Source organism: Catharus ustulatus, chromosome 4, assembly GCF_009819885.2.
Source record: "Catharus ustulatus isolate bCatUst1 chromosome 4, bCatUst1.pri.v2, whole genome shotgun sequence".
NCBI classification, from domain to species: Eukaryota; Metazoa; Chordata; class Aves; order Passeriformes; family Turdidae; genus Catharus; species Catharus ustulatus.
The window spans coordinates 24,679,488-24,700,657 of record NC_046224.1 but is presented as its reverse complement, the minus strand read 5'-3'; the positions used below and the strand labels follow the sequence as shown (position 1 = coordinate 24,700,657).

Here is a 21,170-nt window from a genome sequence, read left to right as displayed (position 1 = left end):
CTTTGCTATACAGTGACTGAAGACTTCACCCTTGCCAAGAAGCACAGCCTAGCAGCCCTCAAATTTTTGTTCCTCCAGCTTCAGGGCACAGATGGAGTGGTCCTTTGACCTGATTTTCCTTTGCTGCTTTTCTCTTCTGCCCATGAGCTGACTCGTTCTCATATTGGCTTGGTTTGCTGCTTCCTTTGCCAGCCACGTAACCCAGTCACCAGCAACCTCTGCTCTCTCTTAGTGCAGGTGGAAAGTCCTGTCTGCAGGGAGCCAGAAACAAGGTGAGATTTGCATCTCATAGAGTCAGGACCAAAAGTCGTGGTGATGTGAAGTGGATGCTTTTAGCCAAAAAAAAAAAAAAAAAACAAACCAAAAAGGAGATGCAGCTCTGCAGAGAGCAGGCAAGAGCCGAGCCTGAGAACCGGGAGTTTGCGGTCCCCGTGCAACTGCGGGTGCTGCTGCCCCGGCTCGGAGGAACTCTGCTGGAGGGGGGAGGAACCTCCCCAGTGCACAAGGCAACAGGCGCTGGCCGCAGCTTTGTGCTGGTTCCGGAGAGCCTCAGCCACGGCAGGGAGGGAAAGCAGGGTGAGAAGTGCAGGGGAGGCGGGGGTGCAAGGGTGGCTTTGCTGCTTGTGCTTTGCTGGTTTTGTCACAACAAGGGGAAGAGGGTGGAGCTGCACCTTGAGCAAGGAGAGGTGCCTGAGGAGTGTTGGCAGAGGTGGGTGACCAGGTAGGGCAGGGTGTACATCAGGCGCCCTGTATGAACTGCGGAGCCAGCTGGCTCCGGCACGGGCTGCCCCGTGGCACAGCTGGTGGTGGGCACGGGAAGGAAGGGGAACCACCCCAGCTGAGACAGAGCAAGAAAGAGCGTGGGCCCTTCACTCGGGCTCGGCAGCGGCATGTGCTTGTCCTGCCTTGTTATGTGTATGCTGTAATAAAATTTCCCCTTTAAGGCTGGGCTGAAGTTATTTTTACTTGTGGGGTGGTGACAGGAACACAGAACGGAGCTGGAGCTCTGTGTTCTTACCTGATCTGCGGTGGAGGGGCGGACAGAGGAGGAAGGAAGCTCAGAAAAGGAGAGCAAGAGAGAGAAGGGAGCTCAAGGGAGGGGAAAAGAAAGCAGGCAGGGCATCCCCAGGGAGGGACTAGGGAGGGGACCAGCTGGGGAAACTGAAAAAGAGGGAACGAGGGAAGGAGGGAAAGGAGTAAGGAAGGAGAGGTCCTCCGGGAAAAGCAAAGAGGCTCCGGGGAGAAGAGGGGCTGCAGGCATCCAATGTCAAGATCTACCGAGGGGAGCTGAGCGTGTACAGCCAAGCAGAGCAGCTTTTGTGGTCTCTTCCTGCCTCTCAAGATGATGAAAAGACAGTTTAATCGGATGCGCCAGCAGCTGTCCCATCCCAACGCCACCATTAGGTAAGGACTTCTGCACTGCCAGTACCGGAGTGAGAGGGATGTGGGTCCTGGAGGGCTTGCACTGGGGCTGGACTGACCTCCCAGTGCTGACGGCCTGAGAAAAGGGGAGAGGGGGAAAAACTTCAGGGTTTAGAGCATCTTCAGCATAAGCTGAGGGGCTTTGGGAAGGCTGCATTGGTGCTGCTCAGCAGTAAATGATCCTCAAGCACAGCTGCATCTCCCATGGCCCACAGGTACTGCATTCACCAGGAAACAGGGCTTTCCCAAGCTTGGCTTCAACAGGATGTGGGGCAGTGGGGCAATGGGGAGGGACCTTCCAGCCACATGCCCTGGCTGTGCAACGACCAGGAGGGTGATCAGGCTGAGCCTGCCCTCCCTGCTGGGTCTGGGGTGCGCCACAGCAACCAAATGCCCTGCATAGCTCTAGCCAGCCCAGGAATGTGAGCAGCCCAAAATGCCCTTTAAGGAGAGGACCAGGGGTCCTTGGATGGACCCAGGGAGGACCTACAGCTTCACACAAAACCCTCTGTCCCTGTCCTACCTCTGCCATTTCCTTCTTTTTCTCTTTGGCTTTCTAAAGCTCTCCCCTTGCAAAACCCAGAACTGAAATTACAGGGCTGGGCCCTCCCTGCCCAGCCCCCTCACTCCCTTTTCTACTGCCACCTCTGCAGGTTCCCAGCACTGGGTGGCTAAGTGGGACCGAGTGTGTTCCCTGAACCACTCAAGGCTCCTATACACTGGTGGCCTCTGCTCTCCTTGCATTCCATGGAAGGATGCACAATGCCCCTTCGCATCCCTCTTCCCTCAAGATTTCTCATCTCCATGACAGATGCACCTCCCTTTTGCTTAATGCCAGGCAGGCAAGTCTCAAGCAGCTTGTGAAGTCCAACAGCAAGCTCTTCACCTGCTGCAGAGCCTCTCCTCTGTGGACCATGACCTCACATGATTTTGGTTGCCTTCAAACAAACCACCCACGTTTCCTGCAGCTCCACATCCTCGTCCCACATTGGCTTTGGCAAGGCTTCCTCTATGGGAGGCATCGGGGAGGTTTAAGGGTCATGGGGGCTGGTGGGTTTTGAATTTGGCTTTGAGCAGAACTACAGAAAGCTGGGTTTGTGTAGGCATTTCTGGAGGGGCTGGTGTTGGTCTTGGACCCCAGTTTGACCACAAGGATACCCTTGCTCCCGCACCAGCGGCCCCACAGCTACTGACTACCCTGGCCTGCAAAGGCTGAGCGTGCCAGACTGCAACATCACTGCCCTGGATTCACCTTCAGGGGAGAGATGGGCAGTCAGGGGCAGTAAACATCCTGCTCCTGTTGTGGCCCCACTAAACACTCTGACTCCAAAAACACAGGTCACATCTGGACTTTTTGACTGAGGTGCACTGAGCTGGAAACCCTGTCTGATGGGGTGTCCACCAGCCAGCAAATTTGGCTCCCTTGCCCGGCTCCTGCTGTTCTTGTTCTCCCAGGCTCGTTCTACCCATAGCTTTGTATCTGATGGTCCAGGCTATGTCTCCTGCTCCCAGAAGCCCAAAGAGAGGCGGGTAGGATGCATAAGCGCCTGCCTTTCCAAGGAAGCTGGGTGGAGGTCATCCCCATTTACTGATGGTTCCTTCTCCTTCCTCTGCAGAGCCCAAGAAGCAACTGAGCTCCTGTCAGAAGACTTGCTGCAGGTGAGGCATGGGCTGGGCTGGCAGGCATGTGTCTGCTTGTGCCTGGGTGTGGGAACCTGCCCCGCTCCTGCTTGCCATTCACCCTGCCAGCATGTCCAAGTCATGGGGCTGGGATCTGCCCGCGTGCCGGAGGGTGATTTCAGGACCATGGTGTTAAGGGATTGGCAGGCTCCTGCTACCAGGAAGGGCTTTCCCACCCGCTCACAGAGGGATGAATCCTGACCAGGAGTTGTGCTCCCTTTTCACTGGACCAGATGCTCCGGGCAGGATGTGGCAGGATGCTGGGCAGCTGTTGTGGTTTGACACTGGCCAAATGCATGAAAGTTGCTCACTCACCCTCCCCTGCCACAGATGGGTAGAGGAGAGAAAAAATTAATGAAGGCTTCATGAGTTGAGGTAAGGACCAGGAGAAAACACTGCAAGGGCAAACAGGCTAGACTTAGAGGTACAAAGTGAAATTTATTACTAACAAAATCAGAGGAGGATAATGAGAAGTAAAACAAGCCCTTTAAAACACCTTTTCTTCCCCCAACCCTTCCCTTCTTACCAGTGATAGCGCAGGGGACAGGGCGTGGGGTTTTGGTCAGTTCATCACCTGAGATCTTCCTCTGCTCAGGGAGAGGAGTCCTTCCCCTGCTGCACCGTGGGGTCCCTCCCATGGGAGAGATGTCTCTGTGAATTTCTCCAGTGTGGGTCCAAATCTCTTGAGCAGCAATCCTCCCAAAACTGCTGCAGCATGGGTCACTCTTCCACGGGATGCAGTCCTCCAAGAACAGGCTGCTGCAGCCTGGAAGCAGGGCCCCCTCTCTCTTTCCGGGTCTCCCACTGGATCACAGCCTCCTCCAGGCATCCCCCCGCTCCAGCATGGGCACCTCCCACACGGATCTCTGTCCCCACGTGGATCCCCATGGGCTGCAGGGGCACAGCTGCTTCACCATGGTCACCACCACAGTCTGCAGGGGAATCTCAGCTCTGACACCTGCAGAACCTTCTCCCCCTCCTCCTGCACTGACCTTGGTGTCTCCGTGTTGTTTCCCTCCCACGTTCTCACCTCCTCTTCTTCTCTGGCTAGAAAAAAACTGTGTTCCCACTCTGTTTTGATTTTCTTCCTAAATATGTTTTCACAGAGGCATTACCACCATCTCTAATTGGCCCAGCCTTGGCCAGCAGCACATCCATCTTCAGAGCCATCAGGGATTGGCTCTTCCAGACATGGTGGAAGCTTCTGGCAGCTTCTCACAGGAGCCACCTACATGGCCCCCCTGCTACCAAAAACCAGCCTGCACAGCAGGCCATCCTCACCCAGAGCTGGATAGTGGGGAAATGGCCTCAAGGTGCCCATGGTTGACAAAATGGCTTCCCCAGTCCCACTTTTTTGCCCCCAGATTGAGCAGAGGATTGAGCCGGCCAAGCGAGCAGCTCACAGTGTGTCCAAGAGGCTCCAAGCCTGCCTACAGGGACAATGTGGCTCCGAGATGGACAAGCGAGTGGTGAGAAAAATCTTCCCGGCATAGCCTGTGCTCACCCCAGCTCTGTCCCTTGCCAGCAATCGGGATGCCAGGCCCCTGCTTTGCCAGCTTTGCTGAAGGGTGGCCCAAAGCTATGCCAAGCCCAGGTCCCATTGTCAGCAGTGGCCTCCAGCATGTACCTGGGATAAGCAGAGCAGGGCAGTGCTCTCAGTCATCACTAATTTGGGACACTGCTGAAAGAGAGACAATATCTTTGCATTGAATAACCCTCCAAAGCCCTTGTTGTGTATGTTTCTTCCCAAACCCCTGAGAATTCTGGCACCCATGGTGCCCTGTGATGAGGAGCACCACAGTGTGGCCAGGCTCAGTGGGGTCACCACTTCTCTCCCAAATCCTTGGCTCTGTGCAGAAGAAGCTGCCCTTGATGGCTCTGTCCATGGCGATGGCTGAGAGCTTCAAGGAACTGGACACAGAGTCCAGCCTTGGGTAAGTATTGGTGGGACAAAGTGCCAGGGTGACCCCAAAAGATGTTAGATCCTGGTAGTGACACTGTCATGACTCAGGGGCTGCCATGGCTCAAACCATGTCCCCAGAGCAAACACTGGTGTTGCACTGGGAGAAGGGACAGCCAGCACCTTCAGCCTCCCATTGCAGAGTAGGGTCAGGGGCTGGCTCAGGGTCCCACAGGTACAACGGGGATGTTGGGTCAGAGAGGGGCATGGCTCCAGCCTGCAGTTATTTCATCTCTGCTCCCACACAGGAAAGCCCTGGAGATGAGTTGCTGCATACAGAGCTCACTGGCCAAAATCATGGCTGAGTCTGAGATTGCCCTGGAGCACGACGTCCTGCAGCCGCTCAACAAGCTCAGTGAGGTAGTCCTGACTGCCCTGTTGGCTCCACTCTCCAATCTCACCACTCCTTCCTGTGTCCCCAGGCCTTCCCCCACTCACCCTGGCCCTCTCTCCCCCAGGAGGAGCTCCCCACCATCCTGAAGCGCAAGAAGACCCTCCAGAAGTTGATTTCTGACTGGAACACAATCAAGAGCCGGTATGGGGCACACTGCAGCCCTGGGGGGCCAGGACATAGAGAGCACAGCCCCAGACAGACTGGGGGAGAGAGGAGGATAATTGTCCTGGGGAGTCAATTTCCAAAGGCTCTTCAGGAACACACAGCTAGCTCCTCTCTGTAGATGCATCTTGCTCTGGGCTCAGATGCTGATTCCACAGCACCAGAGAGAAGGGCAGCTCTGCTGCTAAAGGCAGCAAAGTGTCCCTGTGCTGTTTGGTATACTTGTTCCAACTCTTGCCAGTGGTAGCCCTGGCCAGATTTCTCTGGAACTCTGCATATCTGTTCTACCCAGCATTCCTGGCACTGAGACCATAAATGTGCCTCTTCTTTCCCACCCCAAAGGCTGAACCAAGCTGCCAAGAGTTCCAGTAACAGCACTGGAGCTGGTGTTGGCCCAGGGGCATCTTCTGCTGCCAACAAACTGGAGATCTTGAAGGAAGAAGAGGAGGAGGTGAAGAGGAAGGTGGAGCAGTGCAAGGTGAGATGGTCACTTGCTCTCCCCCATGGATCAGCTCCAGGCCTGCAGACCTGCTCCCCACCTCCAGTCTTGTCCGAGGTGACCCCATGCTGAGATGGATTGCAGCCAGCCAGCATGTCCTGCCCTCTGAAAGCAAATGGGCCCCTCAAGCAGAAACAGGGAGATGGCCCAAGCCCAGGGAAGAAAAAGAGTAAAGGAATTAAAAGCTGCTGCAGAGAGGAGGCTCCAGGGGCTAAATCAGGGAGCAAATGGTGTCCCCTCAGGCTGGGAACCAGCTGAGCTAGGATCTGCTGTGGGTGGCAGGGAAGTTTCACATCAACTTTCTCCACTTCTGCCCTGTTTCTCCGAAAAGCCCAGCACCTCATCTGGCAGAGCTCGTGAGCTCACTGGAACTGAAGGTGCAGAGACCTCTTGTTCCTGAGCCACTTGTGCCAGGACCTTGATCACAGGGCAGGTTGCTGCCACTACTCAAACACAACTAACAGAAGCAAGGAGAAAGCCCACTGCACCCAGAGACCCTGTCTAGATCACTCACAGGCCAGATGAAAAGGCTTCATGAAGGTGTCTCCTCTTCCTGGGGTGCCAGGGAGGGGATGGAAGATTGCTTTTCTTTGTTTCTCCCTTCCCAGGATGAGTACATGGCTGACCTCTACCACTTCTCCACCAAAGAGGACATCTACGCCAACTACATCATCAAAGTAAGTCCTCTGTCTCACTTCGCCCCAGTGTGTGAATGTCAACTGCAACATGTTGGAGCCCAGCTTTCCCCCATCCACACCAAGTGCCCCCAAGCAGGGCAGGGGACAAATCAAAGCATCACCAGATGCCTACAGCTGGCCTTGCTCCAGGCACTGCAGGCTAATGCCACCACTAGTACCAAGTGCAAATAAGCAGCTTGTCCTGATGATACCCCTCTCCAATTTTCCCTCTACCCCTTACTACTGACACAGTCCCATGGACCCCAGGTGGGCTCCCCTTGCAGCTCCTACTTTGCTCTGTCTTCATGTGGGTGCAGTGTCCTGGGAATGGGCACCTCTCCGAGAGGAGCTGGTGCCAGCTGAATGCTGTTTGCCTGTCTCCTGTCTGGCAGCTATTGGAAATCCAAGCCCAGTACCACCGGCAGTCACTGGAATCTCTGGACTCAGCTCTGGCAGAGCTGAGGGAAAGCCACAGGCAGACAGGTACCCTCTGGCTCTCCATGCAGCCTGGCAAGGGCTGCAGCTGAGCCAGGAGAATACAATTTCCAGCAAAGCCGGAAAAGGCTCGTTTTCCCTCCCTGCTGTTGCCTACCATGTTGGGCTGGTAGGTTGGGGACCGCAGCTTGACGTGCGCTGGGGATGCTGCTTGTCCTGCCTCTGAGCGCAGCCAGCCAAGTTTGGCTTGGAGCTGGATGTTGCCATGGCCAAATGCTGGATGATCCCAGTGTCTACCATCCCTCTTGACAGTTTCCTTCTTCTTCCAGAGCCTTCCTTCACAACAGACATGCCAGTGGCAGGGTACTATGGTGTGTCCCTAGAGACACACCTCAAGAGCTTGGGCCGGGAAATTGCACTTCCCATTGAAGCCTGTGTCATGATGCTGTTGGCTTCTGGCATGAAGGAGGAGGTAGGAAGTGGTCCAGACCCCCTCATCACGTTTCTCTCCTCCCAAATGCACTCCTCCCAAACTCAAAATGAATCCCTTCCCTCTTCATCCCATCCCCAGGGACTCTTCCGGCTGGCAGCGGGCGCCTCAGTGCTGAGGAAGCTGAAGAGCAGTTTGGCTAGTGGCTCCAGTGCCCTGGAGGAGTTTTACTCAGACCCCCATGCTGTGGCTGGTGAGTGCCAGCAAGGGAGAGTGGGGGGACATGATTGGGTGGTCCCTGCCATCCCTCAGCTGCCATCAGCTCCATTGGTCCCCCTCTCCTCCCAGGTGCACTGAAATCTTACCTGCGGGAGCTACCCCAGCCTTTGATGACCTTCGAACTCTATGATGAATGGGTCAAAGTGGCCAGGTGGGTGCAGGCACTGGGGTGGAAATCCCTGGCAGGTCTCAAAAAACCCCACCAAGCCCCCCCATCCTTCCCAGCACTTGGAGCGGGGGTGCTCTGTCTCATTTGGGCGATACAGTGCCCGTGGTGCCTCTGTGGATGCCTTCACTACCCAGTAAAGCAGGACATCTCCATCCCCAGGGCCAGCCAACACTGTCCTCCTTCCTTGTGCACTGTGTCCCTCTCTGCCACAGGGAACAGGCCGAGCTCCCTTCTCCTCCTTCTCTCTTACAGCTTGAAGGACATTGACAGCCGTGTCCAGAGCCTGCGAGACACCTGCAGCCGCCTGCCCCAGGACAGCTACAACAATCTGAGGTGTTTTGTCAGAAAAGGACTTCTTCAGCCCCAAGCAATCACCAAGGGTAACCATTCCCTCCTCAAATCCCTACCTACTAAACCCTTGCCCTCCTTTCACCCCACAGGTATCTGATCAAGTTTTTAGCCAAGCTGGCTGAACACCAGGAGGTGAATAAAATGACCCCCAGCAACATTGCCATTGTGCTGGGCCCAAACCTGCTGTGGTCACAGCAGAGCACAGGGTAAGGTCTGGTTTGAAGGGGTGGGTGGCAGCTCCTTAGCCCTTAGCCCCAGCAGGGGTGCCCTGAAGGCAAATGCCATGGCAAAAGCTGATCCAACAACCTTCAGGCTGGTCTAAAGCACTTACACCTCTCCCATCCTCAAGTCTTGTCCCTTGTTCCCATGCTCCCCAGGTTGCACCTCCCCTCACTAAGCACGTGTCCTCTTAGCAACTCTGCAAAGTAGTAGAGGAGCAGGCTGAGACCCAAAGCACTTGTGTGACATGGGTGGTTTTCTACACCACTGGCCTCCAACACCAAACCAGTAACAGGACAAGAAAGAGGCCTATCACCCACACTGCCATGGCCCTTTGGCTGGACTGCCTTCACTTCAGACCCTGACCCCTGCAGAATGAATACAAAAACCATTTGGGGTTAATGCCCCCAAACCCTTTTTCTGATGCCTCCCCACCCCTGTCTCTCAGAGACCCCATGCAACTGGACTTGTCCTCGGTCTCCTCCATCCAGGTTGTGGTGGAAGCTCTCATCCAAAACGTGGACACTCTCTTCCCCGGAGGTAGGGCCAGGGCATCACTTGGTGGGTCACGGCAGAGAGTGACAGGGAAGGGAGGGGAGGGGAAGGAACATTTCTCCATCTCCAGGAGGAGAGAAGCAGGAGGCTACTCTGGGTCCCTGCTATGGGGTCACTGGTGTGGGTGGCAAGTGCTTCCTCACAGGATCTCCTCCTTTGTCTTCACCCAGAGGTAGATTTCAACGTCTCGGGCATGTTCATGCCACCCACAAACACCGGACTTTGCAAGGCTGCCCCAGTGGAAGAGCCAGCTCCTGCGACCCCTCCAGCCAGCACCCCCACCCTTTTGGATGGAGAGGCGTAAGTCTGATGAGAGCTAGAGGCTCTGGCTGCCCCAGCTGTCCCCATGTCCTCCCTCCCTCCCTCCTACCCCTCGGCAGGGCCGTACACTCTCAGGTGGCTGCAAGTTGCCTCGCAGCCAGGACCACCATGCCCAACCAAAGCCTGACTTTCCCCATTCTCTGTGCAGCACCTCCAGGGACCCCGAGGCCAGGTCCCAGCCAGCATCCCCAGCACAGCCCAAGCCATCTTCTGAAGCTGCAGGGCCACCAGCTCCGACGATGACTGACAACACCACCCGCAAAGGTTAGAGTGCTCCAGATGCTTGGGAAATTGCACTCCCCAGTGCCACCTCCTGTGGTTTAGTCATCATCCTGCTGTTCCCCACACAAGTAGGCACTGGGGATTCTTGTCACCAAATGAGGGGAAAGGCCTCTGCCCAGGGCAGCATGGCCAGGATCCAGCCAAGATGGGACCATGGCATGGATGCAGAATGTCCTCCAGTTTTGAACACCTCCAGTAAAGAGGTGTCAAAGCTCATGGCCCTTTGTGAAGGGAAGAGGAAAAAGCCCCCAAAAAGCTGGTGTGCGCTCGTGTCTTCAGGACAGGAGCAGGGCAAGGAGAAATTTGTCCGAGCACTTGTCTGCAACCCTCCTGCCTGACTAGCACTGCCCTTTGGAGAGACCCCAGTGGAGAGAACCTCAGCCCACCTTAGCTTTTTTTTCAGGCAAACGCCCAGCTCCGGCCCGACCCACAATGCCACCACCGCCTGTGATGCAGCCCCGGAGCACAGCTCCTGCCCAGGCAGGCAGCCCCAAAGCCCTGCCACGACGGATGGTGCTCACCCGAGCCCCCTCCGTCCCACCGCCGCTCCCTCCGCAGCCAGCACCCCGCCACAGCCGAGATGCCCCACCATCCCCCAAGCCTCGCACTGGTGAGGCTGACACAGCAGCTGCCATGGACTGTGTGCCAGGAACCACAGAGGAGGGGCAGCCACTGCCTGCTGGAGGAAGCCCCCTGGCCACATCAGCCCCAGAAGGACAGCCCACAGAGAACTGAACAGGATGAGGGGTGTGGAGGAATCACAAGTCAGGGAGATGGGATCTGGCACCTCTCTGGGACCCAGCAGATGCTGTGAAAATGCCAGGGTGGCCTGAGGGAGAGCATCCCTTGGTCCTCCATCTTGTTCCCTTGGCTCACACCACTTGGCGTGCTTTGCCTGCCTTCTCTCACTCTCCCATCTCGGTGTCCACCTCCCCACACCACCATGTCCCTGCCGGAGCCCAGCCACCAGCGGGGGCCCAGATCCCCGCCCAGATCCCCCACTGCAGGCCCAGACACTGCCGGCAGCTTTCGGGCCAGCATGGGCATTTGCAGGTGCTCAGCCATGATCCCAGCCCCATCTTGCCTTAAAATGCAACACACAGATGGATATATATATAAATACAGATATATATATAGAGAGATAGGTAGATTTGGAATGCATATTCTATTAGGAGTGGCTGAGGGAGCTAGGGTTGTTTGGCCTGTAGAAGCAGAGGCTCAGGGGTGACCTGATCACTCTCTACAACTCCCTGAATGGAGGCTGTAGCCAGGTGCGGATCAGCCTCTTCTGCCAGGCAACAAGAGGACAGTGTCACAAGCTGCACCAGGGGAGGTTTAGGTGGAACAGCAGGAGGAATTTTATCACAGTAAGTGATTAGACACTGGGATGGGCTCCCGGGGAGGTAGTGGGGTCACCATCCCTGGAGGTGTTTAAGGCAGGACTGGATGTGGCACTCAGTGCCATGTTGTGGTTGACATGGCGGTGTTCTATCTTAGGCTGGACTCCATGATGTCAGAAGGCTTTTCCAGCCTAAGTGGTTCTGTGATACTTTGCCAATATTTGAGAAGTTAGTGTCAAAGTCGCAGCCCGCCGTGAGCAGGGCACACTTGGCAGTCTGAAGTGCTGGAGGGTGCAGCCCAGGGGGTCGCAGCGCGGAGGAAAGCAGGCGGGAGGACGGCCGGCGCCCACGGCCGGCGGAGACGCGGGCCCGGGCCGTAACGGCGACCGCGCTGCCTCAGGCCCCACCGGCCGGCAGGGGGCGCTGGGCGGCTGCGCGGGCACGGCGGGGGGCGCTGGCCGGGCACGGCGGATCCAGCCAATGGGCAGCGCGCCCGGGGCTGTCCCCGCCCCCTCCCCGCCGCCATCATTTTGGGGGCCGGGCCTTTCCCTGGCAGCGTCAGGGTCTCCCATTGGTGGCGGCGGGGGGCGGTGATTGGCAGCGCGGCGGGATGCGGTGATTGGCTGCACGGCGGGGCGGGGGGCGGTGATTGGCTGCGCGGCAGGGCGGGGCGGAGCGGAGACGGTGATTGGCTGCATGGCGGGGCTGGGGGCGGTGATTGGCTGCGCGGCGGGGCGGGGCGGCCGGCGGGCTGCGGCGGTGGCGGTGGCGGCGGCGGTGGTGGCGGCGGCGGTGGCGGCATGGCGAGCTGCCGGCGGCTGAGCGGTGCGGGGCTGCGGGAGGTGCTGGGCCCGGCACAGGGGCTGCTCTTCGACTGCGACGGCGTCCTGTGGGCGGGCGAGCGCGCCGTGCCCGGCGCCCCCGAGCTGCTGGAGCGGCTTCGGCGCAGCGGCAAGGCCGCCCTTTTCGTCAGCAATAACAGCCGCCGCTCGGTGGCCGAGCTGGAGCGGCGCTTCACCCGTCTCGGCTTCCGCGGCGTGCGCGCCGAGCACGTCTTCAGCTCCGCGCTCTGCTCCGCGCTCTTCCTCCGCCAGCGCCTTCTCGGCGGCGGCGGGAACGGGAGCGGGGCCGGCCGCGTCTTCGTGCTGGGCGGCGAGGGGCTGCGCGGCGAGGTGCGCGACGCCGGGCTGCGCCTGGCGGGCGAGGGCGAGCCGGCACCCGGCGAGCCGGTGCGCGCCGTCCTGGTGGGCTACGACGACCAGTTCACCTTCGCCAAGCTGGCGCAGGCCTGCGGCTACCTGCGCGACCCGCAGTGCCTGCTGGTGGCCACCGACCCCGACCCCTGGCACCCGCTCAGCGACGGCCAGCGCACCCCCGGTGAGCCCGCGCCCCGTCCCGCGCCGCCCCGGGGGGAAGGGGCTGGTGGCGGGGGTGGCCTCGGGTGGGGTTCGCTGTCCCAGGTGCTCGCAGAGCGAGCGGGGATGCCCTGGCACGTCCCTGCCAGCTCCCGAAGCAGCGCTGCCAGCATCCCGCTTGCCTGTCCTTGGCGGGACCCGGGGTGCTGAGCTTCCCGCGGCTACTTCTGTTCCTCCTCCTTCCCTCCCTGCAGGGACTGGCAGCCTCACAGCCGCAGTGGAAACGGCTTCGGGCCGCAAGGCTCTGGTGGTGGGGAAGCCCAACACGTACATGTTTGATTGCATCGTGGAGCGTTTCGGTGTCGACCCGTCCCGCACCCTCATGGTGGGAGACCGTCTGGAGACAGACATCCTCTTCGGCAAGAACTGCGGCCTTGCAACCATTCTCACCCTGACAGGAGTTTCCCGCCTGGAAGAGGCGCAGGCCTACATGGCCAGCGACAGCGCTGCTGCCAAGGATCTGGTGCCCAATTATTATGTGGACAGTATTGCAGACTTGATACCAGGCCTGGATGAGTAACCAGTTGTACATGTGAGGGCAGAGGGGTCAGGTTCCCCATCCCAGACCTCCATCTGTTCCCATTTCTCTCTCACTGCCCTATTCCCTCAGTTCCTGGTTTATTCACATGCCAACATCCTTCTTTGGGGGCAAAATGGGAAGGGGATTGGCAGGAGGGGCCAGGTTTCAAGTTGACTCCTTTCTGCTGCGAGCTATCCATGATGGACAGAGTCCTTGTCTCTTTGCCAGCTGCCAGCATCTTTGGGAGAGAGCTGGAGGCCTTGAGGCTGCTGGGAGGGTGCCAAATCAATATCTGTGTGGCCTCTCCTCCTGCAGGGGTTCAGGACTGGCTGTTTTAGTATTATTTTTCCCTTGGATAACCAGTGGCGGCCTTTTACTGCTGTCCTTTGACTTGTAGCTCTTGACTTCTGCGCTGCATCTGCAGTCCTTGTGGCAGCCCTCTTTGCCAGGGGACTGGCTGGTACTGTCACCCAGATGGTGTCTATCCATGCCAGAGCATGTGGAAGGAGTGTGCCAGAGCTCTGGAATCGTGAATGAGAGCATCTCTGCCTCCCACAAGTGAAAGAGAGCACTGCCTCATCTCTTCTTTCCCCTGTTCCTTAGAGATGTTTCCCCCACTGCCCTGCTGCCCCGACCCAGTTAATAACTGTGCCAGTGTCCATCTGAAGGACAGACGAGACTGGTTTGAGGGTTTTTTCCTGTGCCAAACAGACAAGCTGTGACTGCGCACAGTGAGTCTGAAGTTGTACCTTGTTTTCAAGCACCCTTTCTGAAGGGGTTTGTGAAGGACAGAGGGCTCCTAGACCATGACAACACAGCACTAGTGAACTGTGACTCTCCCTGGTTGCCCCTTCTCAGTTGGATTTTGTCATAGTACAGTGAGAGAAAAGTGCTGATGGGGGTCTTTGCTCCAGCTGCTGGTGTGCAGGTGAGATGGTGATGGTGTTGTCACTGCTGTGAATGTGTCACAGTCCTCAAAATCATTCCTTGCTGCTTTGTCTTTCTACGGTTTTTTAATTTCATGATCTAATTTATCAAACTTATTTATTGTTCAGATATTGTATTATTTGTATAAATTATGCTGACTGCACCAAGGGGACAGAAGGCAGTGCCTTTGGGCATCCCTTGCTGTCCACACCCCATGTTGATGTTCTTACACTCACTGTGTCTCTGTATATAATAAAGTGTGAACATAAGCTGGAAATGACCTCTCTTTTTTTCACTCATGGTCCCATCAAAATGAAACTGCCCTCAGTATCTTTGAGCCCTCACTGGTGAGGACATGGCAGGACCTTTCCTCACTCAAGGGGGTGCTGCTGGGTAGACAAGACAGGTGGGTAGTCTGGTTGAGTGTCTTTGAGCTGCCGTTTGCTGGATCACTGGTGCCTCAGAAGCATCTGGAGGCGGCTGGTGGGGCTGTGGCATGGGGCACAGGGTCCAGCCAGCTCATTTGGGGCAGTGAGCAATGCAGCACTTGCCAGCTGCCTTTGCATTTCGCAGCATGGGGGAACCTCTTGTGCTGCACCTGAAGGCTGTCCTCTGCTAGCCAGGTGGACGCCAATGATCTGTGTAGCCCTGCTGGGGTAGGGGTGAGGTGCCACCTCTGTTATGTGCACAGAGCTTGCAGGGGGCTGAGAACTGCCCAGGCAAGGTTTTGTTGTGACCTTTCTTGACTATGCTATGCTCTAAGTGACAGGGAGGTGGCTGTCACCATATCCCTGGAGTGACCTTAACCTGACTATAGCCTGCCGTGTCCTGGGTTTGTCTGTAGTCTAGCCCAGAGGGAGAAAACTGTTTGGGTAAGAAAAGTTAGAAGTGACTCAAATGTATTTTGCCTCCATTCCTCATAGAGGAGCTAGTCCTCCCCTTTGTCTGTCAGACCTTTAACTGGTGTTGATGGCAACCAAGCATCACATTTTCCACTTGAGAGATCAGCATTTAACATTCAATAACTACCCTCTGTGTAAGGTAATGCAGTGTCAGCTCATGTGGGAGAATTGGATGTAACTTATTGTCCCTAGGATAGTTCCAGGTGCTGAGTGCCTTTCTGTTGTTCTTTTTTTTTTGTCCAAAATAACCTAGGAAACAGCCTTCCAAAATAAGAGAAGATCCAAAGAGCTTTCTGAAGACTGCCTCTCATCCTTATCAGTCCCCTTTGTATATACCAGTTTCTCTGTTTAATCTATCCCATCTCAAATTAGGCCACTAGAGGACTGATAGTCCCTTAATAAGTACTTGACCAACACTTGCATTGTTAACTACAGCAAGATTGAGACCTAACTTGGCTTGCCAATCTAGAGATACCCAGACCCTGCTTCATTTTTCAGAGCTCTCAGTTCTTGTATGAGGCTGAAATTTGAAGCACTGTTGTTGTGACTTTGGGGCCACAGCTGGAAATGCTCAGTATGGCTACAAATTTCCCAGGCTGAGTTGGTTACATGTGGGTGTACAGAGAAGACTGTGCACAGTGAGAACATCCCCAGGACATGCCTCCTTTTTTTGAGGGTGCTTTCAGGGCAAATGTTCATCTGCTCTATTCTTTCCAGTTCTCCCACACAGCAGATAAGATGCTGGAGGCTGTAGTGTCCCAGGCTGGCACACTGAAAATGAAACAGGAAATCCAGTAGCTGGTCAGAGTGTTCCAGCCTGTGTTTGGGCCCTCTCCAAAGATACTCTGAAGTTTTTCCTTTGGATTCCAAATGGTGAGCCTGCAGAGTAGGTTTTTTTCATGTGACTGCTGCTGAAAACAGAGCTTGGCAGAGATGATGGCTGCTCCCTATCTCTTGTGACCACGTAGCTTCTTTTCATCTGGTGTGTCTCTCCATGAGGGCTTTGCTATGAAACAGAGATGGACTTGGAGCAGAAGAGTTTATCTGTCCTTCCCTTGGTTCATCATGTAGGTGAGGACAGTAGGCAGGGGTGACTTCCCTCTCATAAGCATCAGGGCAGCTGCTCCTGCTCTGAACAGGGATGGAGCAGTACTGTAGGGGTCCATCAGGTCTGCCAGGCTTTGGTTTTGTGTGGTTTCCCCCACTACTATCACTCCTGCATGTAATGAATGTGTGTGTGAACAGATCCTGTTAGGAAACCAGACTGAGAGCACCCCTGGGGGTGATGAGCTCCCTATCCAACCAAGCCTGTCAGACATCCATTCAACCACTGACAATAAGGGCTCTGAGATCCTCATGGGGTTCAGGCTTTGGTTCCTCTGGGATAGGTCTGGTAGGGCTGCAGATAACATCTGCTGTTGAAAGTGAATAAAGCAATGGTTCTTGCCTAAGTCAGCTGATTCCTTCTTGTCTAGCACAGCTTTTCTTCTTGGGTTGAGTGTTTAGGGAAGCAGTGCAGTTGCCAGGGAGGACAGGGCTGTGAAGTGTAGAGCTGTGGCAGCACACAGGAGGTGGAGCAGATGGGAAGCCCCACTTGGTGTAGTGTAAGAAAAGGTATTTATATTCTCATCCTCAGAACACTGCATTGCCCTTTCCTGCCATGCAACAGAGACAATACCCAGACAGGTGGAGTTGTTCCATTACACTGGAAAACTCCTATCCTTCATCCATAAGTGCAGTTACTGTGGCAACCACTGGCTGGATGATGTCAGCTGCAACCTGCTGAGCATTGCCTGCTCTGGGCAAGGCTTCAGTCCCTTAGTCATCTTTGTGCCCCTTCTCTGGACTGTCTCCAGTATGTCTCTGACTCTCTTGTACTAAGGAGCCTAGAACTGGCCCCAGCACTGGACCTCAGGTCCTTTTCTGTCATGCTGCTTTCCAGCTGGGTGGTCCCCAATATTTACTGGTCCCTGGGGTTACTGTTTCCCAGGTGAAGGACCTTGCACTTCTCCTCATGGAATTTTTGGAGCCTTTTTCCCAGCCTATCAAGGTGACTCTGGATGGGACCATAACCCTCTGGTGTGTCAGCTGCTCCTCCCAGTTTTGTGTCATCACCAAATTTGCCTCATCTTACAGTTCATTAATGAAGATGCTAAACAAAATACCCAGTATTGACCCCTTGGAGGACACCCCTAATTACAAGCCTCCAGCTAGACTTTATGCCACTGATCAGCATTCCTTGGGCCCAGCTGTTCACAGTTTCCTGTCCACTGTTTCCTCTGCCAGCCCATACTTCCATTGTCTTCTCTAGGAGGATTTTGTGGGAGATAATGTCAAAAGCCTTACTGAAGTCAGGGTATGTGTCCACTGCTATCCTGTCATCAAGCAAGCCAGCCATTTCATCATGGAAGGTTGTCAAATTGATCAAGTGACTGACACTTCAGGAAGACAACAAATGGGCCCAAAGATATTAATCGGTGAGTAGATGCCTTTAACATGAGGAACTAGAGATGATCCTGGCTGGGAAGCTGTTCATGTTCAGCCACATGACATGGTAATAGAACAGGGAGAATTTGGAAGGTGTTGAGACTGGCAGGACAGAAGAGGTTTTTTTGCATGGGAAAGTGCCTCCAGAGCCAAGAAAGGATCATGATCCTAAGAGCTCGCTCGATACTTGCCTAACCTGATGTGAGAGTCCCCCTCTGCCAAGGCAGGCAGCTCTGGCACCACCCTGTCCCGCAGCAGCTGGAGCAGGGAGGAGGAGGAGGACGATGATGAGAAGGTGAGGAGCAGCAGCCTGTTACTGCCTGCCCTGGTGAACCAACCAGCATTTACTCTTCCTCCAGCAGCAGTGTGTGTAGAAGTCTCTTCTCTGCAGCACAGCTTCCCTCTTCTCACTCTTTACTCAAGGCATTGTCCCCTCCCTACCATAAAAAGTGGGTTTTCAAGGTCCCATTGCCATCTCTCTATCATTATCCGGTTTTTTTTTCCTTCCTTACTGCTGCCTCATTTGCTCTATGGACTCTGACCCCAGAAACTCACCAGGCAGCCCAGGAGAATTACATGGCTGTGCACATCCAGGAACTGCTGCTGTTGTTGGACTCTGCCTGGGAATTGTGTGTGGATAATGTATTGCAAGTGCCTGTGGCAGACAAGCTGTTTTGGTGCTCCTCATACTCCCTGGGAGATACTGAACTTGCTGAGGGCAATTAAAAACCGCTAAGGCCTCCACCAGCTTTCAGAGTTATACTGGTCTTTGTAGCCTCAGTAACACCACTTCAGCAAAGCACTGTCAGCTCTGTAAGCCTTCAGCATGGAGACAAGGGAGATGTGATGCCAGAAACATTTCCAGATCACAGGGCAGCTGCCTGTGATGATCCAGGTTGTTCTGCCCTGTTGATTTAGCCTACTGGATGTGCAGCTCCAGCAACTAGCAGTTTCCAGCCTGTATAGGATATTGCTGAGCACTGAGATGCTCTCTTCACGGGTTGTGGGTGAGAGAAACCTGTCCTTTAAATGGACACAGTTGTCCATCAGGTCACTCAAAAGTCCTGTGCCAGCCTTTCTGCCGTTGCTGGACCTCTAGCCCGGCTTCCATAGAATCTGGACAGAAAGTGGTACCTGGTTAAAATTTATGGCAGGAATTGCTTCCATACTTGACCTGTTTCAAAAAAGATGAAACAACTCAGATCCATGTTTCTGTTTCCTCCAGGTACAGTCCACTCTTATACTACAGCCTCCTATGTGCAAGTTAGGTAGTTTATCCCTGCAGCATAGAAGCCAGAGGAAACTGAGTCTTTGTGGGCTGTAGATTAGAGATTTCCCACCCGCTGGGACAACATGACTGTGGCTCTGGCAAGGCTTCCTTCATGAAACAGAGGTGCTCTTGACTTGGTGCTCTTTTCTGGCCGAGTGTTTGGAGGCTTTTGATTCAGCTGGGTTTGGGCAGACCCTGAGAGAGGCACAGAGCAGTGCCAGTCCCTGTTTGTGCACTTGCCAAGGTTGAGGGTAGTTGTGTGAAGAATGGCAATATGCCATTCTGTTCAGCACTCCATTACAACTAGAGGGCCATGTGCCTGCCACAGTCTTGGTTACCTGGAAACTGGCACAGCTCATGAGACAGGGTGGCCATACTCCTCCAGCAGAGAGTGTAGGCTGTGTTTAGGTTGTTTCATGATGCTCACTGCCTTGCAATTCATCACATCTCATTAGCTGTCTTCCCACAACAATTTCAGGGCTGAAAGGACTTATGTGATTGAGCAATCCCACACTGTATTTGATTCCTGTTTGGCCATAAGCAACTCTGAATGCCCTTGAGCCAATATTGCTGGAAATCTGCCTGTTGGTTCAGGTTTTTGAGCTGCTTTCTTGTCAGTTATGTGTTGGAGCAGCCTGGTATTAAGGATTCTCAGAAGAGCTTCCTTCAGAAGTAGTCTTCCTCTTGGTTACTTGCCACTTGCTGATGACCCAGCAGCAGTAGAACAGTCCTTCTAGAGGAGTGTATCTGATTCTCAGGTCAACCCAGGGATTGGGCTGGCTGGTCATTGCAAGTAGCACACGGTCCTGGTTGGCACACCCTTTAAATTGTGGGATCTGAGGCAGACCCCAGAGTCCTGTTTGCTGATGCAATTCAAATCTCTGTCATTACTCCTTTGGGTGTGTTATAAGTTTTCCAGGACATCATGTCCAGCAATGGGACACAAACAGCATCAGGAAAACCTGTCTGATTCCTGTAGTGACTTAGAAAGAGATACATCTACCTGGAAAAGGAGTATGTAAATTACCCTGGGACTTATTCTGGCAGCAAGCCCCCACACTCAGAACATGGAGGCATCCTGTCTAATACCCATAATTCCTCCTCTTTTTCTGGCAATGTTCTGCAATGCAGAGGAGTAAGACACCTGCAAAGGATCATCCTTATATGCTCCTTGTCTCTTGAACTTGGATGATATGCCAGGTGCAATAAGTAAATTAGACAACTCTGGTAAGGCATCAGTCTAGGCATCTCACCATCCCATCCCCTGCACTATTGTTCTTTAGGCTGAAAATAAATCTAGAAGTAGGAGGCTCTTGTATTTTGCTCCCATTATGCTGGCTGCAGTTAATTGATACCAGATTTTTCTTCCATTACATGATATTCATATGAAATGTTCTCTTCCCTTTTACCTTTCTGTTACCACTACCAGGGACTCCATTGCCTGCCTCTTCCTTGTATAGTAGTGTGCGTTGTGCATCTCTGCCACCATCCAACCCACCAAAACCAGCTGATACCCTGTCCTTTACCACACAGCTGGGTGATACCTAGAGGCCTCAGTTCTGGGCATGGTAAGAGACTGATTAGAAACAAGTGCAGCTGAAATTGCTCTCCAGAAAGAATTCATTTTTGCTCTTGCCTGAGCCTACTGTCTGTCTGTCTGTCTCAGTAGGAGGAAAGGAGTGGGAGGTTCCACATCATCCATAGATCTGTAAACCCAACACAAGCTGGTGCTGCAAAAACCACAGTTATTTTCACATCAGGCTGATGCTCAGCAATAAGAATGCTTTTACATTCAAGAGACAAGAGAGGAGGCTTGCCAGGCAGGGGTGAACAGCTGAAGGTTGGAGAGCAGAATGGGATGGTGTGGGGTGTCATCCAGCTGATATGAGCTCACTTGCAGAAAATATGGCTTGATAAATGGCAGCTGTTGGGGGAAAAGTGTGAAATCCTGTCCCTTTGCACATTCAAATCTTGCATTCCTCTGAGTTGTTCAACAAGACCCCTTCCCAAGAGCTGAAAAGCTGGATTTATACCCACAGACAATTTTGGCTGTACTTCGGGTGTCAGCTTCTTTTACTAGACATTGTTGACACTGCAGGGCCCGAACTACTGCTGGCTCCCTGGCTGCAGCCAGCCACCCTGCAGCTGCAGCTCCCTGCTCCAGAGCTGTTTCTCATCACAGCTCATTCTTACTTCAGCCCACAGCTCCAGTCGGCAGCAGCTTGGTCATGCAAGCATTTCTGCTCAGGAGAGCTTGGTTGCTGGCAAGCACAAGGCTGTGTCCTGGAGAGCAAATGGCACACAATGTGGCCAACAGCCCTGCAGTCTGCATCCAAGTCACAGCTCTCTTTTGTGCATGCTTAATCAGCTCCTTCTGTGCCAGGCGTTTTCTGTCATACTTCCAGGGGACCATGCCCTCCACCAGTGCTGTATAGTTTAATTGCTGTAGATGTATGCTTCCCAGTTTGCACATT

At 54.5% G+C, this 21,170-nt stretch overlaps 2 protein-coding genes across 2 annotated transcripts; both read left to right on the top strand.

Moving 5' to 3' along the window:
* The first annotated feature begins 483 nt into the window (after nucleotides 1-483).
* On the top strand, nucleotides 484-11,500 carry SH3BP1 (SH3 domain binding protein 1). Its single transcript, XM_033056859.1, has 18 exons — nucleotides 484-1,404; nucleotides 3,039-3,081; nucleotides 4,467-4,571; nucleotides 4,960-5,036; nucleotides 5,311-5,422; nucleotides 5,521-5,597; nucleotides 5,961-6,096; nucleotides 6,726-6,794; nucleotides 7,187-7,277; nucleotides 7,559-7,701; nucleotides 7,801-7,912; nucleotides 8,008-8,089; nucleotides 8,360-8,440; nucleotides 8,548-8,664; nucleotides 9,126-9,217; nucleotides 9,403-9,532; nucleotides 9,702-9,817; nucleotides 10,239-11,500. The coding sequence occupies exons 1-18, from the start codon at nucleotides 1,343-1,345 to the stop codon at nucleotides 10,568-10,570; spliced, it is 1,977 nt and encodes a 658-aa protein (XP_032912750.1). The 5' UTR covers nucleotides 484-1,342; the 3' UTR covers nucleotides 10,571-11,500.
* A 442-nt stretch (nucleotides 11,501-11,942) lies between these two features.
* LOC116995986 (pyridoxal phosphatase) lies at nucleotides 11,943-14,314 on the top strand. The gene is made up of 2 exons (XM_033059131.2): nucleotides 11,943-12,552; nucleotides 12,785-14,314. Exons 1-2 carry the CDS (start codon nucleotides 11,976-11,978, stop codon nucleotides 13,108-13,110), a joined length of 903 nt encoding a protein of 300 aa, XP_032915022.1. The 5' UTR covers nucleotides 11,943-11,975; the 3' UTR covers nucleotides 13,111-14,314.
* The last annotated feature ends 6,856 nt before the right edge of the window (nucleotides 14,315-21,170 follow it).

Excerpts from the sequence above, each read along its gene's own strand:
- SH3BP1 (XM_033056859.1), top strand. The coding sequence starts at position 1,343 with ATGATGAAAAGACAGTTTAATCGGATGCGCCAGCAGCTGTCCCATCCC. Across the intron at positions 6,795-7,186 it reads ACGCCAACTACATCATCAAA|CTATTGGAAATCCAAGCCCA; the intron begins GTAAGTCCTCTG and ends CCTGTCTGGCAG. Across the intron at positions 9,218-9,402 it reads GGACACTCTCTTCCCCGGAG|AGGTAGATTTCAACGTCTCG; the intron begins GTAGGGCCAGGG and ends GTCTTCACCCAG.
- LOC116995986 (XM_033059131.2), top strand. The coding sequence starts at position 11,976 with ATGGCGAGCTGCCGGCGGCTGAGCGGTGCGGGGCTGCGGGAGGTGCTG. Across the intron at positions 12,553-12,784 it reads CGACGGCCAGCGCACCCCCG|GGACTGGCAGCCTCACAGCC; the intron begins GTGAGCCCGCGC and ends CCCTCCCTGCAG.